General features: G+C 42.8%; 1 protein-coding gene across 2 annotated transcripts in view; it reads right to left on the reverse strand.

Annotated features, from left to right (window-relative positions):
- Positions 1-17438, reverse strand: part of MAPKAPK5 (MAPK activated protein kinase 5) — a 35450-nt gene that overhangs the window by 12633 nt on the left and 5379 nt on the right. Inside the window, exons 3-11 of one of the 2 annotated variants that reach the window (XM_075568150.1) lie at positions 14456-14531; positions 9045-9142; positions 7339-7447; positions 6521-6610; positions 5894-5989; positions 4886-4966; positions 3811-3998; positions 2930-3050; positions 743-873 (exon numbers count right to left, since the gene is read on the reverse strand). In XM_075568150.1, the coding sequence (XP_075424265.1) occupies positions 743-873; positions 2930-3050; positions 3811-3998; positions 4886-4966; positions 5894-5989; positions 6521-6610; positions 7339-7447; positions 9045-9142; positions 14456-14531 (990 nt within the window). Of the gene's footprint in view, positions 1-742; positions 874-2929; positions 3051-3810; positions 3999-4885; positions 4967-5893; positions 5990-6520; positions 6611-7338; positions 7448-9044; positions 9230-14455; positions 14532-17438 lie in introns of both variants that reach the window. The other variant, XM_075568151.1, reaches the window with a different exon arrangement.

Raw genomic sequence — 17438 nt, forward strand, 5'->3', positions numbered from 1 at the left:
ATGTTGATTTACAAAATCTCCTCAGTTCCTTATGTTTCTATCATTTTCCAATAAATATTTCAGCGACAAGCGCGTTCCTTCAGTTAATGATTTAACGCCACAAGGAGGATCACAGCAATTTACCACACACACACACACACACACACGCGCGCGCACGCCTTAGCGTTATCTTGCAATCTATTACCGGAACAGTGACTGAGTTATTGGTAGATTGAAAGAGTGAGACCTTGTGCTGATGGTCATGTCCCTCAACAGGTTCAAGACCCAGTGCTGCCTCCGTAATCCACTTTATCTTCTTGTACACAAGCACACACAATCACAATCACACACAATCACAATCACACAATTTTTGTGGAGGAACCCTGGGGAAGGAAGTTCTGGTATCTTTTAGGGATCAACATAAAACTCTATATAGTGAATATTAAATTAATTGGTATAATGTTGGGACGACAAAGGGGTTTTTTTCTACCACATTTCCTAATTTAAAACGGTTATATTACTGTATATATTGTAGTTTGGATACAAAAACACCACTCACTGTATGTTTATATGTATACGTGTATTATACAAAATACACACACACACGAAAATTATAATGCTGATAGTGCAGCTCTATGCTAGGGAAGTTGCGTCTCACGCTCCCCTCCTTATACAGGGTGTCCACCATGGCCACACAATATAAGATGCTCCAGAACATTACAAATGCATGTGAGCACCAAGGTGACGCGATAAGAAGCGTTACCCGAGCAATTTCCTCTTGCGCAGAATGGGATTGTTGACGATGTTTAAAGGTTTCAGGTTGACGTTGAGATCTTGTATTCTCATGTTGGCGAGCTGTTCTGCATGTGCCTGCTGAATCCCAGCAACCACTGCCTGCAAGGGGAAACGCCACAAAGGGTTTCATTGGTTCCTCTGCGTGTGTACGTTTATATACGTGTGTGTACGTTTGTGTACGTTTATATACGTGTGTGTACGTTTATATACGTGTGTGTACGTTTATATACGTGTGTGTACGTGTGTGTACGTGTGTACGTTTATATACGTGTGTGTACGTTTATATACGTGTGTGTACGTTTATGTACGTGTGTGTACGTTTATATACGTATGTGTACGTTTATATACGTGTGTGTACATATATATACGTGTGTGTACGTTTATATACGTGTGTGTACGTTTATATACGTGTGTGTACGTTTGTGTACGTTTATATACGTGTGTGTATGTTTATATACGTGTGTGTACGTTTATATACGTGTGTGTACGTTTGTGTAGCTTTATGTACGTGTGTGTACGTTTATATACGTGTGTGTACGTGTGTGTACGTTTATATACGTGTGTGTACGTTTATATACGTTTATATACGTTTATATACGTGTGTGTACGTTTATATACGTTTATATACAGGTGTGTACATGTGTGTGTACGTTTCTATACGTGTGTGTACGTGTGTGTGTACGTTTATATACGTGTGTGTGTACGTTTATATGTGTGTGTGTACGTTTATATGTGTGTGTACGTTTATATACGTGTGTATGTGTGTGTACGTGTGTGTATGTTTATATACGTGTGTGTACGTGTGTGTACGTGTGTACGTTTATATACGTGTGTGTACGTTTATATACGTGTGTGTACGTTTATATACGTGTGTGTACGTTTATATACGTGTGTGTACGTTTATATACGTGTGTGTATGCATATCATCAAAGCTGCCACCAAAGGGGAAAAAGCAAAGATTCTCCACGGAAACATTGTCTGCTGGTAGAGAAGACCCATAGTATAGAGGAGTGTCTCCGTCTCACTGTACGGGCTTGAAATGCACACGTTGAAGAAGTAGGTAAGATGCCATGTTACTTCTCACTTGGAAAGAATGTGCCGTCGGTGTTTCATTTGACGCTTTGGAAAATGTAATGTTAGTAATGGCACAGGCTTTGAAGCAGGAACACCTGATCCAAGACCCAGCGCCATCTTCGGGTATCCTGTGTCACGGAACGTTACCTACAGTCAATATGTAGGTACTATGTGCTACAGGCACAAGAGTGCGTGAGGCGTACGCGTGAGGCGTGCGCGTGGTGCAGCCCAAACTCACAGAATACAATGTTTCAGGCACGTGGCTTTCAGGCTCATCTTCAGTTTCTGGTCCCACTGCTTCCCCTCCTACCTCCCAAGACTTTGTAATAGTCATAATTATAATAATACAGAAAATAAAACCTGGGTCTCAATACAAGGTTTAGGGCAGGAGTGGACAACTCCAGTCTCCAATGGCCACCAACAGGTCAGGTTAAGGATATCCATGCTTTAGCACAGGTGGCTCAACCAGTGTTGTCTTCACCTGGTGGTCTTCACCTGTGCTGAAGCAGGGATATCCTTAACGTGACCTGTTGGTGGCCCTTGAGAACTGGAGTTGCGCCCCCCTGGTTTAGCGTGTCACTGACAGCAGCTTTGCAAGTCACTTTATTGTCATGCGCCTTGGATAACACATTTTAGAGTGGGAGCTCTTCAAAACAGGATTAATTCTGCCCGTGAATGTCCATGCATACTACATCAGAACAATATAAAAATGCATTATAATGTAGGAAAACCAAGGAATGTGCAATGTTTAGGGGGGCAGGCCCTCGTCCGATACACCACACTTTGCCCCTTTACAGCCAGACCCCACATGGGATTTTAGGTTCAGTGGGTGTCACTTAGAACACAGAACATACCCCATACATTTAAAACAGGGATAATAAAAGTTACATATATTAATGACCGTATTATAATCTGGGGAGAGGGGGGGTGGATGTGTATCTACACGTGTTGAGGTTTGCATAACGGTTCCACTTTAAAGACTGATAACATTTAAAAACCAAGTCGGATACCTGAAAAGAGCACCTTTCTAGATTAACTAATTAGCAACATACTGCATGTAATATAATTAGTGTGTTGATACCTTGTCCATCATCATCTGCGCAGATGGCAAGATATTATCCAGCGCTTCAGTGGAGTTCAGCCAAGTGTGGTCGAGAACACCTTCAATGGTGAGTCGTTCCTCTGGCTTAACCTTCAGCAGCCTGTATGGGGAACAAGCTAACACTTTATTACAGTAAAGCCAGAGGAGGCGGAGCATCGACAAATCATGTACACTTGCAGGACGCACAACTCCACAGGTGCATCTACGTTCTGTTTTGAATTACTGCTCAATAAAAGACAGAGACCAGAGTCTATGATATCCACAATGTGGATCGAATGCCAGGGCATAAATCTGATTTATGCTAATAATCCGTGAGATATCAAACTCCTAATAAGCGACATGATTTACCGGCAAACTGACACGTCACAAATCATCAAACAGAAGAGGGATCTCGCCAAATAACTCGCAGTGCCAGCAGGGCAGCTAATAGCGACTCTGTACAAACAAACGGATATATCTCCATAATTGATCAATACATTAAGCTTGGCGCTTGATGTTTGGGTGATGTATCGATTTGTTCTACATTATATGATACGTGCACATGCCACTTACGGTGGTATATACATTTTAAGGAGTACCATCTGCCCAATTGTTTAGCTCAGCTAATGGGCATATACCGTACATACGTTAAATATTGGAAACTAGTTTGTTTTGTTTGTATTTCTAATGGACTCAACATTATATAGTGCCTATATTATATTATATAAGCACTGACCATTTAATTTTTTTTTTAGGACTGCAGAGTCAGAGTTTTGATTTACAGTACGACGAAACATCTAAAAAGGCACCAATCCCACCCGTTCTGCCGGTTTCCCCCACTCTCCGTGGCACAATAAGTTGTGGTGTTTTCTTACACTCACTTTCTCACAATGTCTTTGGCCATTTCCGAGATCTGGCTCCATTCTTCCTCTGGGAACTCAAAGCTTCCCGTCATGATCTTTTTCCTCATGTCCTTGGGAATTGTCCGACTGTGGTGCTTGGAGTAGAAAGGCGGGTACCCGCAGAGCATCACGTAAATAATGACACCCAGTGACCACAAGTCACAGCTCTGGAACAGAGAGAGTCACAACTCACGCTAACAAGAAGAACAGCGGCAGACATGCGCAGGACCACAAAGCAAGTTCATTGATGCGTAATACATCTGTACATCGGTGAACATTCCCGGGGATCATGGGCGATTCGTAGGCAAAGACTCTACGGCTCTTATTGCCGAATGGTAGTGGAAAAAAAAGGACCAGCATCAGTTGGACTATCCATATTACGTAGCTGTTACCGTAACCAAATGTATCGCTATTACCTACAGATCAAGCCAACCTATGGACCCACACGCTAGGGGTCTTCCTGATGGCCTCAGGAAGTTCCCCTACTGTGCGACTCGAAACGCGTTGGCCTGAATAAGCGATACATTTGATTACTGTAACCTTGGAGTGCGGCTGCATCTCTGCCTTCGGCAGTGAAGAGTAATAGAAAGCTGGTGGCTGTAATGTGGATATAAGCATTAGTAGTATAGGCACTACGACTAGAACTGAACAGGACGGGACATATCAGCAAATAAAGAGGACCTGGTCAGGATTTTCTCATGTGATCATAGCGGTTGGTTCATCATCCTAGCACTAGAGTGATGAGCTAATCACTAGAAATCAATAATCCCTTTGCTGACTTCTATTTCAATGCTTTGAAGACCTCCAAAGCAGCAGAGGTGTCCCCAGCGTTCAGACACAAATAATAACATGAAGATCCTATGAATCGATAAACCCCAACTAGCAGCTATGAGCAAGAGACCCATACTTCTGTCCGCAAAGGGGGATACACTACAGCCTGCGATGCAAATCCATGAATTGACAAAGGTGCTTGAAGAATTGACCCCTCACTGACATCCAAGCCTTCCGGGTATCACTTATCTGTGTGCAGAATGAGAACGGCTTCCTGCTGTACCTTGTTATACGTGTATGGCGTTGGCGAGGTAGGAATAATCCCAGACTTTTCTTTCTGGTGTCTTCGCTGTGCCTCTAAAACCTGTGAGGAGGAGCATAAAACTAGATTAAAAGATAGGCAGGATAACCCATTCATGGTAGTATGTGAGTGATAATGTTTTGGTCTAGAAATGATGCAGCAAAAGTCCATCGATGTTCAAAAGTGTAATATTATCTGTTGTAACCAGTCTGCAACTTTATACGGTTCATATAGGACTATCCTGGAAACGTGGTACTAATGGAACTTGGCAGCCACCAAACTATTATTCCACTAAGCACCATGGAGGGCCCAATATGAACGAGTCATTTACAGCCTGAAAAACAGCGTATTAATAGTTACATTTGGGAATAGACCACATGCATATTTATTTGTATGAAAATACTGGACTGCAAAAGAAATGTGAAAGTTATCGATGTGTGTGGTCTAGTATCCGTTACACACACACACACACACAAACACAATAGCAGTATCCAGTCAAATTATTGCCTGGAGATCTCATTATTCCAATTTGTAATACTTTATACACACAGGCTGTGGATGGCAGAATAATACTCAAATATTTATTACATATTTATTAACCTAATTAATAGATGTGCTCTCTGGTTCAGGAGACAAGAAGTCCCGACTCTTTTTGGAATTCAAAAGCAGCAGCTGTCAGAGTCAAAGCCGACAGCCCAACGAATAAGGGAATTTTGTGTTATAATGTGTCCAGGTTCTCTCCCTCCGGGCCGCCGACAGGGGAGGGGAGAGCCGGGACAAGCATCCCGGGCCCGGAGGTTGCGGGGGGCCAGAGCTGTCAGTCCCCTCTCCCACGTTGCCTATTGTGGTCAGTACTCAAAATCGGACGATGGGGCAATCAGAGCTTTCAGCTTTCTGAAAACACTCATCATAAATATTGCAAAAATTCAACTAAAATATGTCCCCCAAAAAATAAATACAGTTACATTCTGCGTACATAGATTTATTTACCTGAGGTGCTACGTAGTAAGGGGTGAACTGGGGTGTCATTAGGTCACCCTGGTCTATTTTGGCAAACCCAAAATCACACAGTTTGACTGGAGCATCCTGAGAGAGGGGGGAAAAAAACCACTTCTAATGCTCAATATATAATGATGCATGGAGGGCAATTGTGATTTCAAATGACATTCATTATTCTCAGGAGAAGACTATGCATGAGGTATATTAAAAGATGTATAAGCGTCTGCGCTCTTCAGAATAGAACCATGAATCACCACGCTTGATTCTGTCGTATAATTGACACACACACACACACACACACACACACACACACACACACACACACACAGTACGCAGCTGGATTCCAAGGAATATGAAAAGACCAAGACAACAACCAAAAGTAAGATGGGAGGATGACATTAATGTGTTGGATAAACATGGGGAACAGAGGTTTGCAAACGCAGTACCTGAAAGATCATTGGGGAGGCCTTTATCCAGCAGCGGGTCGACCAGGGCTGATGATGATGATGATGTATACACATATATATATATAAAAATATAATCTTTGACAGCTGAGTATGACATCACACCACGCACAAGAAAATCCTCTACTAGAACAGGAAGATTAAACGCTCTTACCAAGGAGTTGTCTTTAAAGAGCAGGTTCTCGGGTTTAAGATCCCTGTGTGCAATATTTAGTGAGTGACAGTGCTGCAGCGACAGAGCAATCTGTAAAAAAGAAACGCAGGTCAGGACAAGAGTGGTTTAACCACACAGGACAGTCCAACCGCTTTATTGCTAGGGGCTTCTGCAACACATCGCAGACCCTTCTGGCAGCAAAGTGGTTAAACATTTGGTACTCAATGTTTGCTCATGAATGATTAAAACACAATTAAGAGTTGAGTATGTGTTGTCCCAATTATACTCAGCCTCCCAGAGCCAGAGAGACTCGTTATACATGGTGAACACATTGGACAGCAGTGGGTAATGTCCCCACTGCAGCACAGGACAGGAAGAGAATGATACGTTTTCACAGTTCCTTGAGAAAAAGATATTGGACCATATTAAAAGTCACGTGCAGTAATCGTGTACATCTGCACCGAGGCATGCACGACACACTGACCCCTGCGTTAAAACACCACTTCCAATTTCAGAAGAAGATCCCTTTACCAACCAACCTACAAGCACACAAGAAAATCCGCAACCAAGAATCAAAAGGTAGAAGGCCAGGACTGATCACTTTTCTATCTTATTAGGATTAAATAACCGGTGTTACATTGTGGAAAGGGAGTTCCACAGTAGGACTGCCACAAAGGACAGTTCCGCCAGCGGGAGCGTGCATCTCATATTCGGATTATAACAAAGCAGGCAATAAGTGACAACCTAAGCCCTTTTAATGCACGTTGAACCCTCAGTTCTCGATGTGGTTTGCTAAAGTGGGAGCGTCTGTAACTTGCCTGCTTTGTTACTTGGCTGGCTTGCTTCTCAGTAAAGTGCCGGTGTTGGCTGATTCTGTGAAACAGTTCTCCCCCTTCCATCATCTCCATTACAATTAGAAGCCGTGCCCTGTTCAAAAGTGTTAATTTAAAAAGTGCGTCAAATGTAACGGTCAGTGAATATGCAATTACTACTGATGCTGGTAAAAAAAAAAAATTTTAAAAAGGAAGGTGCGATGTGTTTTTTTTTACCGCTTTTCCCAATTGTACATTTGGACATATTTTGGGTTCATTTGGTCAATGTCGCACCCCAGATTGACAGCACTGGCACTTCTGGTGTCTGCCACGCTGCCTTATCACAAGTATTCAACACTGTTCAAGATACGCCAACTCAAACCGTACCCATGGGCATCTCACCCAAGAAAGCCAGGTAAAAACAAAAACGGTAGCGACAGAGGGGTTCCACAAACTTCCCTGTGGCCAATAGCCTGTCTTGCTGCATCTATGCTGCCCACTTTAGAACAGGTAGCGCTATAGGAGAGTCGGACATAAAGACTCGATATATTGTGAGCGTGTACTGCACTCCACCCCATTCAGAGTATTTGGGATTTGAGGGTTAGGGGATATTGTAGGCACATCAGGAAAATACCAGCAGTCAATGGGTTACAGTTGAGGTTCTCTTGTACAATACCAAAGAGGGATAAAGTGAGTGACACTGCAATTTATCAAAGTATAATGGGGGGGGGGGGGAATTGTACCCTTGCATCATCAGTGCCAAACGGATACAGCTAGGCTGGGGTAGCAGGTGGGGAAGAAAGAGGTTTTTGGTGCAGTTTTTCTTCTTTAACTATATATAACTACAGCTTTTTAACACGTACGTTTAAATAAATGTTTCTCTCACTTGTTAATTCACAGCTCATTCATTTGTACTAGTAATTGAACTTCATTGTTGAGACCTAATACCCATATTACTACACACTGCAAAGCTCGCTACGTTCTTTCTGAAGGCACCAGGAAAGTCGCCCGTGGCAAACTGACCGTCATAGCCCGTGGACAGCTCCGGACTGTCCTGCAGCAAAGCCTGCACCGTACAAGCACAGAGACGGTGCTCTAACCACAAAGGAGTATTAAGCCACCTGTCTGCGGCAGCGATCTTTTACAGAACAAAGGAACATATCTATTGGCTACAGCTGCAAAAATCACCGAAATAAAAACGAGTAATACTATTGGGATAGTCCGTAGGGAACGCCAGCCATTTCCAGCTGCGCAAACTTTCACAATGAAAGCTTCCAAGCGTAAATAAGCACGCAAGATACGTTTTGTTTGAGGAGGAAGGGACATCGGATCAATAAAAGGAAAAGCTGGAATAACGGACGTTACACGAGGAAAGATTGGAGGATCTTCTTAATGAATAATATTGTGGATGCGGCATTTTGCACTCTACAAAACGATGGATGTACTGTACAGAACTATATAAAATGAAGCAATGGAATAAAACCACTATGGGTTTGCCCACATCATCTAGCAACATTATTCCAGTTTGCTTGACATTTTGTTTCAGTAAAAAATGTAAAAAAGTATTTGTGGTCACATTTCTGCAAAAATAAATAAAAAGTCAAAAGTATCAGCAGATACCCCATGCCAGCGGTTTGCGCATATACAACAAGAATTCCCTTTATCTGGTCAGGGGAGTGAGAAGAGACGAGAGTAGATTTCTCCGGCCTTACCTGGGGCTAGATTCGTGTGGGAACTGCACGCTGTTCGCGTAGACGTCAATGATCTGAACAATGTTGGGATGCGAAGCGCACAGCATGTGCAGACGCACCTGGAAGGAAAGGGGACTAGTGTTACTGCACAGCGTCAGCACTGGGTGCAAAGGGTGAGGGAATTAGCACAGCATGTGCAGACGCACCTGGAAGGAAAGGGGACAGGTGTTACTGCACAGCGTCAGCACTGGGTGCAAAGGGTGAGGGAATTAGCACAGGATGGTAACACAAAGACGTATAGAGGGCCTGTACAAATAAAATATTTATATAAGGAACACATGCTAATCGGACGGTTCCGTGGCTCGATATCTTATCTGCCATAGGGCCAGGGTTGCGGAGCGCAAATGCTATCGGAAAATAACATTAAACTGCTTTATAGAAGGTGTGCTCAACTACAGCACCCCCCCAAACGGTCAGGTTTTTGATCCACCTGTGCTGAAGCTGGGATATCTTGAAAACCTGACCACTTGGGGAGGAGGGGGGGGGGGGGGGGCATGAGTACTGGAGTTCTGTATCCTGCTTTTTAGAGGGTCTTCCAATGCATGTACGGGTACCCAGCAGTTTTGATCAGCCCTGACCTGAAGAAACACTAAAGTGCTACTTTTGCAATATGTCCAAATGACTAATGTATGTGCTCTGTTCCACTGAATCCTTTACAGGTGAAGACAAACTCTCTCTTATATACACACAGTACGGGCTGGAGACATCAGAAGTGTGTCAAATGAAATGTAATTATTTACCAGGGAGAGAGGTCATAAATACCACAAAAAAAACCACAACAAAAAACCACAACAACAAACCACAACAACAAACCACAAGCCTTTTTATTACAGGTGCAAGCCCGGTCAGTTTTATAAAAAAATTAAAAAAGCACTAACATAATCATCTTCCTTACAAACATATGTAATCAGACTTAAATGGGATATATGTAATCAGACTTAAATGGAATATATGTAATCAGACTTAAATGGGATATATGTAATCAGACTTAAATGGAATATATGTAATCAGACTTAAATGGGATATATGTAATCAGACTTAAATGGAATATATGTAACCAGACTTAAATGGGATATATGTAATCAGACTTAAATGGAATATATGTAATCAGACTTAAATGGGATATATGTAATCGGACTTAAATGGAATATATGTAATCAGACTTAAATGGAATATATGTAATCAGACTTAAATGGAATATATGTAATCAGACTTAAATGGGATATATGTAATCAGACTTAAATGGGATATATGTAATCAGACTTAAATGGAATATATGTAATCAGACTTAAATGGAATATATGTAATCAGACTTAAATGGGATATATGTAATCAGACTTAAATGGAACATATGTAATCAGACTTAAATGGAATATATGTAATCAGACTTAAATGGAATATATGTAATCAGACTTAAATGGAATATATGTAATCAGACTTAAATGGGATATATGTAATCAGACTTAAATGGAATATATGTAATCAGACTTACATGGGATATATGTAATCAGACTTAAATGGAATATATGTAATCAGACTTAAATGGAACATATGTAATCAGACTTAAATGGAATATATGTAATCAGACTTAAATGGGATATATGTAATCAGACTTAAATGGAATATATGTAATCAGACTTAAATGGAATATATGTAATCAGACTTAAATGGAATATATGTAATCAGACTTAAATGGGATATATGTAATCAGACTTAAATGGAATATATGTAATCAGACTTAAATGGGATATATGTAATCAGACTTAAATGGAACATATGTAATCAGACTTAAATGGAATATATGTAATCAGACTTAAATGGAACATATGTAATCAGACTTAAATGGAATATATGTAATCAGACTTAAATGGGATATATGTAATCAGACTTAAATGGAACATATGTAATCAGACTTAAATGGAATATATGTAATCAGACTTAAATGGAACATATGTAATCAGACTTAAATGGAATATATGTAATCAGACTTAAATGGAACATATGTAATCAGACTTAAATGGAACATATGTAATCAGACTTAAATGGAATATATGTAATCAGACTTAAATGGAACATATGTAATCAGACTTAAATGGAATATATGTAATCAGACTTAAATGGAACATATGTAATCAGACTTAAATGGAACATATGTAATCAGACTTAATTGGAATATATGTAATCAGACTTAAATGGAACATATGTAATCAGACTTAAATGGAATATATGTAATCAGACTTAAATGGAATATATGTAATCAGACTTAAATGGGATATATGTAATCAGACTTAAATGGAACATATGTAATCAGACTTAAATGGAACATATGTAATCAGACTTAAATGGAACATATGTAATCAGACTTAAATGGAACATATGTAATCAGACTTAAATGGAATATATGTAATCAGACTTAAATGGAACATATGTAATCAGACTTAAATGGAATATATGTAATCAGACTTAAATGGAACATATGTAATCAGACTTAAATGGAACATATGTAATCAGACTTAAATGGAATATATGTAATCAGACTTAAATGGAACATATGTAATCAGACTTAAATGGAATATATGTAATCAGACTTAAATGGAACATATGTAATCAGACTTAAATGGAATATATGTAATCAGACTTAAATGGAACATATGTAATCAGACTTAAATGGAATATATGTAATCAGACTTAAATGGAATATATGTAATCAGACTTAAATGGAATATATGTAATCAGACTTAAATGGAACATATGTAATCAGACTTAAATGGAACATATGTAATCAGACTTAAATGGAATATATGTAATCAGACTTAAATGGAACATATGTAATCAGACTTAAATGGAATATATGTAATCAGACTTAAATGGAACATATGTAATCAGACTTAAATGGAATATATGTAATCAGACTTAAATGGAACATATGTAATCAGACTTAAATGGAATATATGTAATCAGACTTAAATGGAATATATGTAATCAGACTTAAATGGAATATATGTAATCAGACTTAAATGGGATATATGTAATCAGACTTAAATGGAATATATGTAATCAGACTTAAATGGAACATATGTAATCAGACTTAAATGGAATATATGTAATCAGACTTAAATGGAACATATGTAATCAGACTTAAATGGAATATATGTAATCAGACTTAAATGGAATATATGTAATCAGACTTAAATGGAATATATGTAATCAGACTTAAATGGGATATATGTAATCAGACTTAAATGGAATATATGTAATCAGACTTAAATGGGATATATGTAATCAGACTTAAATGGAATATATGTAATCAGACTTAAATGGGATATATGTAATCAGACTTAAATGGAATATATGTCGCCGTTTTGATTTCTTTGGAAATTCTACATTTTCTTTTCATAGGAGAAGGAGGGCTCGTCAAACAAGCCACGCCTAGCCCAGTGTCCCCGCCACGCCTAGCCCAGTGTCCCCGCCACGCCTAGCCCACAGTGTCCCCGCCTAGCCCACAGTGTCCCCGCCACGCCTAGCCCACAGTGTCCCCGCCTAGCCCACAGTGTCCCCGCCACGCCTAGCCCACAGTGTCCCCGCCTAGCCCACAGTGTCCCCGCCACGCCTAGCCCACAGTGTCCCCGCCTAGCCCACAGTGTCCCCGCCTAGCCCACAGTGTCCCCGCCACGCCTAGCCCACAGTGTCCCCGCCTAGCCCACAGTGTCCCCGCCTAGCCCACAGTGTCCCCGCCACGCCTAGCCCAGTGTCCCCGCCACGCCTAGCCCACAGTGTCCCCGCCACGCCTAGCCCACAGTGTCCCCGCCACGCCTAGCCCACAGTGTCCCCGCCACGCCTAGCCCACAGTGTCCCCGCCACGCCTAGCCCAGTGTCCCCGCCACGCCTAGCCCACAGTGTCCCCGCCACGCCTAGCCCACAGTGTCCCCGCCACGCCTAGCCCACAGTGTCCCCGCCACGCCTAGCCCACAGTGTCCCCGCCACGCCTAGCCCACAGTGTCCCCGCCACGCCTAGCCCACAGTGTCCCCGCCACGCCTAGCCCACAGTGTCCCCGCCACGCCTAGCCCACAGTGTCCCCCACGCCTAGCCCACAGTGTCCCCGTTAGAGCCCACAGAGATCGGGGAGGAAGGACAGGGGAGCGCTGTGTTCAGCACATACTGAGAATTTAGCTCTTAAACCAGTGTTTCTCAATGAAGATGACACTCTGCCAGCTGGTCAGCCGGCGTATACAAGGCCAGGGGTGCTCAACTCCATTCCTCAAGTGCCCCCCACCCCCTTGTTTTCAGGATATCCCTGCTTCAGCATAGGTGGCTCAATCTTTCCTGTCTTGCCTTCCAATTCTTTCTGGGCAAGCTACCCGTCTATCTGACCAAGCTCCTCACCCCTACCACACGCAGCACTTATAACCTGAGATCTGACTCCAAAAGACTGTTCATGGTCCCAAGGTTCAGCAAAGTATCCGGCCGCTCCTCCTCCTCTTACCGTGCACCCCAAAACTGGAACAGTCTACCGGGGAGACTCACAGCCGCCACCAGTCTAAGTTCTTTCACAACTAAAGCGGTCTCACATTTTAATCTGGTCTGTAACTGTTATATACGCCCATAATATATATTATCTCTAACTGTGCATGCAATGTCTTGTATATATAATGTATAACCCTGCTCACTTATGTAACTATGTTTTTGTAACTATGTATCTGTCATTATACCGCGGTGCCCAGGACATACGTGAAAACGAGAGGTAACGCTGAATGTATTACTTCCTGGTAAAACATTTTTATAAAATTAATAAATAAAAGACTGAGCCTCTGATTAAGCCACCTGTGCTGAAGCAGGGATATCCTGAAAACCTGACATAGGCGGGGGGGGGGGGGGCGCTTAAGGACCCCTGTGCTAGGCTGTCTGGGGACAGCGAGGCTGTGATCTCTCTCTCCTCTCTATGCTCTCTCAGGCCAGCGCTGAGGAGAGAGAGGAGAGCATCGCAAGCTCTCCACCTCCAGACAGTGTGAGCAGCCGACACGTTTTAGGTGTGTGCAGAGGAGGGGGAGGGAATCTGGAATCAGCCGTGTGTGAATGAGAAAGGCGCGAGTGTGCTCTGTGAGGAAGCGGTGACTGTGGAGTGTGCAAGAAGGGAAACGTGGTCCGTGTGAACAAGCGGGTGTGTGAGGTCCAACGAAGCAGGGGTGCCCCAAGATTTTTTTATATTACTCTAGGGGTGCCCACTGCTCAAAGAAAAAAGTCAAGAACCACTGCCTAAAACAGTCCAGATCTCAGGGAGAAAGCGTTGCTTTTGGGGGTGTCCTGTATACCCCTATTCGGAACCACTGACCGAGTGTGTGATGGATTACATAAAAATAGCAGAACCAGTTACCTCATTTCGGGCTTTTGGACGATCAAGGAGAATTTTCAGTGCTAAACGTTCTTGAGTCGACTTCTTCACAGAGACTCTGGGTCAAGAATGAAGAAAGCGTTCTGTTACTGCACAGTTATTGCTATCCTTTATTCAGTACGAAGGTAGAAAGGATTAATTATACGTCCATATGATTTTACCAAATCCAGTATCAGGAGAGGCGCATCACAAAATGGCTGCCACCAGGGATGGAAAAATCCCAGGCGCCTAAAATGTTGCCCGGCAACAGCACACCCCATCTTGCTTTGCTAGCAGGATATAGGGCGTGTGAAGACCGGCCGTGGCGGTGACTGGTCGGTCAGCACTGCGCCGCTTAGTGTGGAAGGGGAGAATTAAAGCGGGTAGAAGCGCGGTGCAGAGTGAAGAAGGGACAGGGTGTCATGGGGAGGGGTGGGGTGTCCCAGTGTGACACTGCCCCCTTCTACATAACTGTGGGAAGCACTATCATACACCCAATATCCCAAGCACGCTGCCTAGGGGTCACACTCCTCCCTCACATGCACAATGTCGCTAAAACCTGATGCTATTTTACCTCTGTAACATTACAAAGATACGCCCTTTCCTCTGTCCCTCTACTGCTAAAACTGACTCAGGCCCTCATTCTCTCCTGTCTCGACTACTGTAACCTCCTGCTGTCTGGCCTTCCTGCCTCTCACCTGTCTCCCCTACAATCTATCCTAAACGCTGCTGCCAGAATCACTCTACCCTTTCTGAAATCTGTCTCAGCGCCTCCCCTGCTGAAATCCCTCTCCTGGCCTCCCATCAAATGCCATATTACTTACAAAATTCTCCTCCTCTCTTTTGAAGGACTATACACTCTTCTGCCCCTCCTTTCCTCTCACCCTAATTTCTCACTATACCCTCCTCTGTTCCTCCTTAGCCCAAATTTACCGCTATGCACCATCCCGAATCTTACGTTCTGCTCAAGGATGTCTTCTCTCTATCCCTTCTGTATCTCAAGCCCTGTCCCACCTTAAACCTCTCACACTTACTGCCCCACACCTCTGGCATGCCCGTCCCCTCAATATCCGACTAGCACCCTCTCTCTCTGCACCTTTAAGGCCCACCATCAAACACACCTCTTGAATGAAGCACATGGGTAGCTCTGTGGCCGGTACTATACATCTCAGATGCTTTTTGCTTGACCCCTTACAGGCGCACTTACCAGAACACCTCATCTACGGTCTGTCAGTTCTCCCTACTTACCTCTTAGATTGTAAGCTCCTCGGGGCAGGGACTCCTTTTAATGTATGAAGCGCTTATTCCTATTGCCACAAGTCGTACTACAGTAAAGCACTACGTACATGGATGGCGCAATATAAATAAAGATATACATACTAACAAACAGAGCACCACCAATGGGGATGGAGGTCTGCCCCAAGGACGGGTAACACCCCCAAACATTGTGCTCGATGTTTTGTATATTCAATAAATGGTCTAATACAGGGGTGCTCAACTCCAGTCCTCAAGCAACCCACCCCCCCCCCCCCCTGCCCAAACAGGTCTTCAGGATATCCCTGCTTCAGCACATCTTTGATTGCACCACCTTTGCTGAAGCAGGGATATCCTTAAACCTGTTGGTGGCCCTTGAGGACTGGAGTTGCCCACCCCTGCACTAGTGTTAATCGTGTGTGTGTGTGTGTGTGTGTGTGTGTGTGTGTGTGTGTGTGTGTGTGTGTGTGTGTGTGTGTGTGTGTGTGTGTGTGTGTGTGTGTGTGTGTGTGTGTGTGTGTGTGTGTTGAAGGAAGCCAGCTCAACAGCAATGAGCACAGGAGGTACAAAGGGGCAGGAGCTAACAGAATGACATTCTTAGATATACAGTATGTCAGATAATAGGCTTCATTCAGGGTATGTATATAGGTAGATCCAGGTGTTTCCCAACTACTGTGCAATTTATACTGGTCACTTATGGGTGGGTTACTGGCTGTGTGTTAGTTATGCTCTGATCTACCCGGCAGCCTCTCAAGAGGGTACGGTAACCATATTATTTCCCAATTACAGGTAGGGGAGCCAAGACAAATAGATGACTTTATTTTCCAAAGATCTCTGGGTGAGCAAGTCAGGAATGTAACTTACACCCGGTGCCTGCCCATGGTACAGTAACTGCAAAAGTGTTTAACTGCACATCACATTCACAAGCAATTCAAGCAACACCTAGGGAGAATCAAACAAGCCTCAGCACTACATGATTGGACCCGAAAGAGGTGAAATATCAGATAATGATCCAAAAACCGTAGTGACTAATTGTGTTATCCCATTTGATGCTTAAAATGACACCACAAAACTAGTTATCCAAGAAAAATGCAATTGAGTCTTTACATGCAGCAGAAGTTTTGCATATCGTTTTGTTTTGTTTAAATAAACAGTTGTATTTTTTTCTGGGGCGGGGGGGGGGGGCAGGGGGGGCGGGGGGGTTCCCTTTATTTCAAGAGGATGCTTGTCAAATCCTATTGGCTTTTGAATATTCCCAAAATCTGTATTTATTAAGAATTACAGCTAGTGGAATCTTTAAAAATGGCGGACATGTTGCCAATACATTAGCAGCAGGGAGTTTGCTACCTTTGTTGTAAGTTTAGAATTAAAATGCATACAAAATGTCAATAGATCCAGCAAGACTGCGTATTTTGGGGGTAAGGGTGGGCGATTTTAAAAGGTGCAGTTTCACAGTCGGACAGAAAACATACTTTTAAATGTCTAACTGGGTCCCCTAAACAAATCTAATAATGCCAATAGCAAACGTTTGTCTGCATTCAGTTCCTTGGAAATTAGTTACAAATTCCTTAGGGGTCCTGAATGGGGGGAATGTTTGTTAATCGGGTGTTTTCTTTCCCCTTATCCCACTCTGTCCTTATCAGAGAGACAATAAAGATAAGGGGAGGGGGAACTCTGGCTGTACAAGTGCTCGCTGATTACACACAGTGACCTCACACCCCTCCCAAGGCTC

The sequence above is a fragment of the Ascaphus truei genome, chromosome 13 (genome assembly GCF_040206685.1).
Source record: "Ascaphus truei isolate aAscTru1 chromosome 13, aAscTru1.hap1, whole genome shotgun sequence".
NCBI lineage: Eukaryota > Metazoa > Chordata > Amphibia > Anura > Ascaphidae > Ascaphus > Ascaphus truei.